Below are 8,721 nucleotides of genomic sequence, written 5' to 3'. Positions count from 1 at the left end.
TTCTAATGGATGGTGTTTGTATCATTTTCCTTGTGCTCTTTGGTAATTTCCAAGAGAAGAGAAATTGATAACTTTCATGTTCAAACCAGAAGTCCTTGCAAAAGCTTCTGGGAGTCACCATATTATGACAGAGGTGGGAGAGAGGCTTGACATCAGAGGAAACATGTCTGGGTCCCTCCCTCTCTGGAGGCTTCCTCCAGGCTGTTCCTAACCCTGCGTAGCGCTGGTTTTGCCCTCTTCTCCCTGTAAGCTCGCTGTCTCTCCCGCCTGTCATCTGTTTAAGAATTCCCAGCCCTGGGTCGCCAGGCCTCAGCTCCACATGACGCACCAGCCACACACTGCTTCTCTGAATGTCTGTGGGGTCTGTTTCCTTCTTTATGAGGGTGAAGCTGCATCTCTTCCGGCCCAGGACTCATTGTCACCTGCAGAGAGAGAAGCACCAAGGGGTCCTCAGAGACACCATGACTGCAGCACCGACTGAAATTCACCCAGGTAACCCTCCCGGTGCTCAGTGAATTCCTTTGACTCCAGCACAAGGTCTCCACCTGCAGTGGGGGGGCCGGCGTGACTTGGGGCCCCGAGTGTGGGCGGTCACAGTTCCTCCTGAGGGTGAGCATCTGAAGTCCCATCCTGCCCTATCTCCCCGGAGGGTCTGCGCACACGCCCCCCGCAGTCAGTGGCCTGTCATCCTGGGCCCTACAGTGACTGTGTTTTATGAACCCACATCAGGACACATGTTCGAACCAGAGTACGGTATCTGTGCTACCCGCTCCGGCCCCTGCAACTCTCAGCTGGTCCGGTTTTGTGGTCAGTCTGGGTGTCGTTATCTGGCTGTGTGGTCAGGACCCCCACAAGTGCCTACATTTGTCCTTGGTCATGCCGTGCCCCTGCAGGAGATATCAGCGTAAGAGCAGTGGCAAACAATGGCAACGGGAAAGGACACCCATCTTACCATCCGGGCGTGGGCTTGAGTCCCCAGAGCAGAGCTCTCCGGCAAAATGGACTTAATTCCGTGGTTTAGGTCCCAGGGAGACTCTAAACCCAAACCCCAACCTCAGGGCCACTCTGTCCTCCAGCAGATGGCTGAGAGTCCCCGACCGGGAAGAGACAGGAAAGCAGATAAACGGGCTCGGGCCAGCGCACCCCTCTTCTGCATGCAGAGAGGCCGCAGAGGACGGGGTGGTTCCACACATACGTGTGTGATCCTTGCACAGAGTGACCCCAGCCTCCACCACATGGGGCCCTGCCGGTGCCGGGACACCAACCAGAGGAGCACGACGCCCTCTGTGGGAGACACGAGGCACAGCCAGGGGAGAAGGGCGGCTCCTCCTTCACCCCGGGGGATATTCGGAGTCCTCCCAGCAGGAGATGCATTTTTAAACTATCAGAAACATGTGGGAATATGAAACATATGATTCCTGGAACAGCTATGTGGGTGATAAAACATAAGTCAGGGTTCTATTTTACCTCTACTCCCACGTATAAATCACACAAGTCCCATAGAGGATGAACTAACTGGAAGGAAACCACGAGCCCGTTTCGTGGAGACCCAGGCGCTGTCCAGGGTGGGCTCCCACTCCCACCTTGGACCGTCCTCTGCTCCTGCCGTGCCCGGCCAGCCCAGCTCACTCCCTTCTCCCTGCTCCCGAAATAAAGTCAGGTAGAGTCACCTCCCCAAGATCTATTCTAAGCCAGGACAGGGGAGAGAGTTGATCCGGATTTTAAATGTAAAAAACTTAGTATCATGAACTACAAGAGCTTATTCTAATGTGTCGCTAGTATTTGTCATTTCCCAGGCCCAGAGTAGGTAGGAAAGCAGAGGTAAGACACATCTCTACCGTCAAGGCAAATTCTAGGCAGCCACTTACCAGCCACTCACTGTATCGGCTGAAACTCTAAGGTTTTGGGGTAGGCCAGCACCAGAGAAAGAAAGACGAGCAGAGTTGAAAGGGGTAAGCAACGAGGGTTTATTGGGGCGCTGCCGGGCGAGGTTCACGGGCAGAGAGAGAGAGAGAGAGAGAGCCCAGGGAAGTCGCCTCGCCCAGAAGTCTGGGTGGGTTTATATAGTTTTTTAGGGCTGGGGGATGGGAGTTTTTCCGGAGGGAAGGTTTCAGTGGGAAGAGTGAAGAATTTCTTTGTTACAGTTTTAGGACAGGTATTTGAGGAATAGGAGGAGCTTTTTCTTTTTCATTAGGGAGGGGAGAGTAGCCCGCCACCAGCCTTACAGAAACCTCTTCACTGTACCTGTCCATGTAGGATATAGAAAGAGAGCAAAGATACAAAAAGCAGAATTTCTAAAATAATGTCACAGAGTCGAACAATTATGACAATAATAATAATTAATATGAGTATACACAACACTAATAGGAGTATCAAACTGGGTAAAAATCAGAGTTGAATAACTTTCTAGATACAAGAGATATACTGAAATAAATATGACACAAAAGGCTAAAATAAGTTAGAAAAACTTATTGCATGGAGACAACAAAAAGAGGACAATAGTAATATTTAACAATACTAATTTATCAGACATCTGCTTGTCTTGCTATGTGCTTGGCAGCATTTTATGCACTAAATGCACTACTATACAAGCTGGAAACTTCATAACGAAAAGGAATGAATAATAGACATCTCCCCATTAAATTGCTTTTATTTTGTTGGTTTTTATGATAAAAGTAACACATGGTTTTTGTAACAAATCAATAGATCATCTATCAAAAGAAAGATGAGTGAAAATTGTAAGTTTTCCGTCCCCCCAGCCTCCAAGCTTCCCTCCCCCGAGCCAGGCCTGCTCACCATTTGGTGTTTCTCCTTCCAGAATTTTCCCCTAGTCCTACATCATATATATAATAGTTTTTAAAAATTGAGGCTGGGCATGGTGGCTCATACCTGTAATCCTAGCACTTTGGGAGGCCGAGATGAAAGGATTGCTTGAGGCCAGGACTTGGAGATCAGCCTGGGCAGAAAAATTAGCTGGGTGTGATGGTGCACTGTAGTCCCAGCCACTCAGGAGGCTGAGGCGGGAGGATCACTTGAGCCCGGGAGTTGGAGGATGCAGTGAGCTGTGATGACGCCACTGCACTCTAGCCAGGGCAACAAAGTGAGACCCTGTCTCAAAAAAAAAAAAAAAAAAAAAAAAAATTGAGAACATTCTTCAACTTTTTTTCTTTTGCTTAATATATCCTGGACCTCTTTCCAAGTCAGTTCCATACAGATTTGCCTCATCCCTCCCCATGTCTGTAAGCATTTATTTTGTGTTGGTCTGTAAACAGTCCCCCGGCATGGGTGTTTCAGATGGTTGCCCTTCTTTTATACCCTTGGACATCCTCACACATTTCTCTGTGTACCTGCCATTGTATTGTACTTGTGCAGGATGAATTTCTTGAGGTGAGATGCTGAGTTTCAGGCCTGGGTACTTTTTATGTTGAGAGAGAGTCCAAATCATCCTTCCAAAAGTTTTATCATTTTGTGCTCCAACCAAGTGTCCGTGAGTGCATTCTTCTATCTCTTTCCGCCAACACCGGATGCTGTCACTCTTTTTACTTTTGCCAGACTGATCAATGAAATGGTATCTGACCACGGACTAAATTTGCATTTAGGGGCTACTAATGATGTTAAATATCTTGTGCTATGTTCATTGGCCATCGTACATCTTGTATGAAACACCTGTCCAAAAAACATAAGAAATAACTGTCTATAGACAATGAGAACCAAGTGCAGCTTGTAAGATCAAGGACTTTGCTCTGGCTTCTTAAGTCTCTTCAAAAAAGAATACACTGGAGGAGGGGTGGCAGAGACAGGTTTCCAGCACGGGGAAGAGAAACGGAGTCGCATTTACTAAGCACATTAGAAACGTAAATTTAAAAAAAATCAAAAGCATTCCATGTGGCAAACAAGGAAATTTGCCATTTCTCAGTTCCAGGGTATTACCTGGTACGTTCTTTTAAGCTTTCAGAAAACAAGCAGTTCTCATGTCATATAAACTGTCCCAGAAATAGAAAAACACAATGTTATTGAGTATGTTCTATGAAGCAAATATTAACACTAATAATAAACCTTGATCACAAGGAAAGAAAATTATAGCTCAATATCATTTATTACTCTAAGATGAACATTTTGAATAAAATACTAGAGAATAAAAATCTATAACATACTGATTCAAAAACCAGCAATGACCAAGTTGGTGTTTTCATGGAATGCAAGGATAATTCAATATATGGAAATTTATGCACATAATACACTATACGCATGGAATAAACAAGAAAGGAAAAGTATAATCATCTCATTAGAGTCTGGAAATTCAGCACTTAATCCTAATAAAAATACTTAAGTGTAGAAATAAAACATACGGCCTTACCATGATGAAGAGTGACTTTTGTAAACCAACTGCCAACAGTGAAATATCAGAGTCAATTTCATAATATAAAATCATTTCAGAATCCAAGCTAACTCAATAAGGCATGGAACCAAAATAAGAAAAATAAGTATTGAAAACAATCAGGAAAAAAAAACCAGCATTATTGATTCATGAATGGTTCATTCAATAACTATTACATTAATAAAATTTTAGCCAAGCACAAGAGGAGTATTAGAAATGAATAATATTTCTACGGAGTAACAAAACAAGTTAGAAAACATTACATTAAAAGATACTATTCATGATACCCTCAAAACAATTTAGGATACCAAGGAAATAAATATTATCAAGAAATTTAAAGAAGCAACAAATCTTATTGAAAAGAAAATGGAAACCTTGAATTACGGGGAAGCCCTCCCCCATTGCTGGGGAGAAATATGGCAGATCTGTGCCTTTCATTCGGGGATGTAGCCTGAGACCTTCTCAACTGCCCACACTTGCAAATACGGTGGCAGCAAACAACTGCCTTTCTAAAGCGTAACCAACAGTGTAACCAATTCCCCCGGCCCCTGCGTGAAGCAAAGCAGGGATGGGGTAGGGGTTGGGGGGACACAGGGGCCAATCATTGGTTCCACCACTGGTCAGACTGGAGGCAGCACACGGGACAAGGCAGTGACATCACACAAAGATCGCATATGATGACAAGAGCATTAAGACCCCAGCGTGCCACAAAAAGGGATTTTTTTTTTTTTTTTTTTTTTTTTTTTTTTAGAGACAGGGTCTCTTGTGTTTCCCATTTGGACTTCTGTGCTCGAGGGATTCTCCTACCTCAGCCTCCCAAAGGGTGGGGATTATAGGCGTGAGCCACTGCACCTGGCAGGGGGAGTGTTTCTATAAACATGGTGGTATATCTCTTCTTAAGGAAGTAGCATAGAGCGATCAAAAATAATAATATAAAATAGAAATAATAGTTATGACAGCTATACAATAATCTGGACAATACTTGTATAATACTACATTTGAAAAGTAGGACACACAATTACAAGTATACTGTAAATGTAAGAGCCACCGAAGCCTAAGAGATCACCAGTTTTACCACATCCTGGTCAACATGGGGTATTGCCATGGTTTGTTTGGTGAAAATCATTAAACAAAAATGATGTGAATTTTTTGAGACATTAAGATTTTTGATGAATTTTAACCTTGCTTTTTTTTTTTTAATTCCCAAATATTATAATTAGACAGCCTACTCCACCAGAGCATTGCTCAACCTTTTTGGGCCGAGATGACCAGAGAAGAAATGTTCTGGCTCCTCTGTCACCCGCAGGCTTGGGAGAAGATTATGGAGAAATCTGATTTGGAAAGGTAATTGGGAGAGTGAGGCCTGGGGGACGTCGCCGGAACGCTGTGCTCACAGCCGTCATCCTGGCCTCTAGAGCAGTGTCTGGCACAGACCCGGCACTCAGTAAACTTCTGAATGAAGGAATGAAATGTGATTGCTAATATCCAAAATTGTTGCTGTGCTTTAGCCACCTTCATCGTATGAAACGTACACATGTTCCAACAAAGTTGGCTGGAGAGTTGCTCGTGCCATCCCAGCTGCCTCCACTTGCAAGTGGAGATGTGCAAAAAGGGGGGGAAATTTACACATCCTCATAAAAACAATCTTTTAGTAAAAAAACTGAACACCTTTGGTAAGCAGGTTGACAGGAGCCCAGACACGTGGCCTACTGGGCGATAGAATCCTAGAGGCAGGTTCTGCTCCTTTTCCCCCAGGTCAGCAATGCTCCTTCCCTGACCTTTCTCCACCGTTTCCCAAGCCCTGAGACTGTCCAGGCCTTGCCCCGAGACCCAGACTCCTGGGGTTCGCCTGCTCTGGAGCCCAGCTCCACAGCAGACTCACAGTAGATTCAGCTGCCCAACCTAGGCTGTGCCGACCTCCTCCCAGCGTCCGGAAGGTTCTGCAACATGAGGGCGGTGCTCCCTTGGTTGACGGCAGCCAAGCTCCTTGATGACAACATCTCCATATGTCATGCAAACGGGCCTGCCCTCGCAGGCACAGGCGCAGTGATTCTGCTCACCTGTGTCCCCAGCATCCCCCACTCTTCTTTCTTCCATTTCCCTCTCCAGAGTCCCCCACACCGCTCCCATTAAGCCTGGGATAGTGCTGCCAAGCTGAACAGGGTCCATTTGCCTGTCTGCAACAGGAAGCCGAACACCAAAGCCCTGGCTTTTCAGAGAGAGAAAAGTGTATTGCAAGGATGCTGAGCAAGGAGCCAGGAGTCTGGCTCACATCTGTCTCCCTGAGCCCGGGCTGGGGCAGGTTTTACAGGCAGAGTGTAAAGAAGTGTGGTCTGATTGGACGTTGCCTTGAGGTAATGCCGAGAGGCAGGACCCGACTAGATCTTGCCATGGGGCGAGGCCAGGGCTCGACCTGGCTGGATCATGGCTCATGCTGCCCAGCGCCTACTTCTTAATTTGGCCGCCACTTCCTTGGTCTGAGCACTCAGGTTCTGCCCATGGTGGCTTGCTTGGTTCACGTGGGCATGCCCAGGTTATGAAACTTGCAACCTGGGGGCCAGGGCAGCGGAAAACAACTCGTCACTTTTACTTGCCTGTTAGCAAATGAACAGAGCAGATCCCACTGTTTCTAAGTATGACCCCACATCTGTTAAAAATTGACTTTCAGTTTTCAAAATACACAATACTGTCAAACTGAATGACAACGAGCCCTCTCCCATGGGAGGGGCGATATTTGGTTATTGGAAGTCCTTCCACTTTTGCTTTGGAAATATTGACTTACTATTTTCTGAATAATTATCATACATGCACATGATATAAAACTTAAAAGGAACATATGGGCAAACAGTAAAAACTAAGTCTCCCCCAAACCCTGTTTCCCAGCACCCCAGGTCCCCTCCCCAGGAACAACCACAATTTCCAGGTAGATCCTTTTTTAACATAAAAAAAAGAAAGAAAGAAAGAAAATCAAGGCATCACCTCCATACTCTCTTAGTACTCTTGTTTTCCTTAATAGAATCACTCCCTGGTCAGATATGTATAAATTAAACATGTGCATCATGTATGTATCTATCAGGAAAAGACTTGGTGACAGAAGTCAGTAATGCTTTTAAGTTATGTCGTCCCATCAGCATCCACACACATTTAGGAGACAGCTGTCTGTGGATGAGGGACCAGCAAACCCATCTAGGCCTGCACAGGGGTAGCTCGAACCCTGCTCCGCTATAAACACAGGGCCACCCAGGGCTCCAGACCGGAGTGGACCTTCTGTCTACGTCTGTGTCTGCTTCCCACGTTGTACCTTGATTCCCAGGGCCCTGCCCTGCGTACATTTGAGAACTCAGATTACCTAGGTGTTGTTATCCTCACTGGTGAACCTTTGCCAGAGTTGGAAAACTAACATTTGCTGTGGGTTGTTTATAGTGAAGAGGCTAGCATGCTGCACCACGTCCTGTTGGAAGAGTTGATGCGGCGTGAGAGTGAGTCCATGCCATCCGGAAATCTGTCAGAAGAGGAAAAACGGTTTCTGTCCTACTTTCCCTTGAAGAAGTATCAGCTGGAAAAGAATATGCGAGAACTTAACACCATTGCAGACCAAGCTGATATGACCCACAAGAAGCTCACCAAGGCCAACCTGGTGGCCAGCTCTTCGGGGGCTGTTTCTGGAGTCATGAGCATCCTGGGTTTCGCCCTGGCACCTGTGACAGTAGGAGGGAGTCTCGTGCTCTCAGCAGCTGGGGTGGGGTTGGGGGCGGCAGCTGCCATCACCAAGGTTTTGACAAATGCCTTAGAAAATAGAAGCAATTCAGCAGCAAGAGACAAAGCTAGCAGACTGGTGACTACTATGATGATGTCGGAGCATGAGGCTTTTGAAGGAATAAAGTTGCCTGAAGGTGAGGCTGCTGGACAGTGTGTTGCTAAGTGCATAAGCATCATCAAGAGTCTTCGTGCCCACCAGATGGCCAAAGCTAACCTTGGCTTCATGGCTATGGTCAAGAATTTTGTGGCCACACACAACATCTCTTTCTGGAAGCCTAGAGAGGTGCAGGCAATCTTTGTAGACGCAACTCTGGCGGTGACCAAGGGTGCCCAGGGGATGGGTGCTGCTGGGGCTGGCCTCTTTCTTATGCAAGATGTGGGCAAACTTCTGCAGAACTGGAAGCACCTGGAGGAGGGGGCGAGGGCAGAGACAGCCAAGGAACTGAGGACACTTGCCAAGGAGCAGGAGCAGGAGCTGCGGCAGCTCACCGAGCGCTACCAGGACCTGCAGCAGAAGGCGAGCCAGACCCCGCCCGCGGGTTCCCAGCAGGGCTGTTAGAGCAGCCCGTGTTACGGACCCATAA

The 8,721-nt window shown here is 46.6% G+C and overlaps 1 protein-coding gene across 1 annotated transcript; it reads left to right on the top strand.

The window, feature by feature from the left end:
• The first annotated feature begins 461 nt into the window (after positions 1-461).
• On the top strand, positions 462-8,721 carry APOL5 (apolipoprotein L5). The gene is given in 6 exon segments (XM_045555137.1): positions 462-492; positions 730-904; positions 1,022-1,286; positions 7,732-7,777; positions 7,780-8,681; positions 8,683-8,721. Coding segments are annotated over 6 exon segments (1,458 nt in total).

Source organism: Lemur catta, chromosome 6 (genome assembly GCF_020740605.2).
Source record: "Lemur catta isolate mLemCat1 chromosome 6, mLemCat1.pri, whole genome shotgun sequence".
Lineage (NCBI taxonomy): Eukaryota > Metazoa > Chordata > Mammalia > Primates > Lemuridae > Lemur > Lemur catta.
The sequence above is the reverse complement of the archived record's forward strand: the minus strand, read 5'-3'. Positions and strand labels throughout refer to the sequence as shown.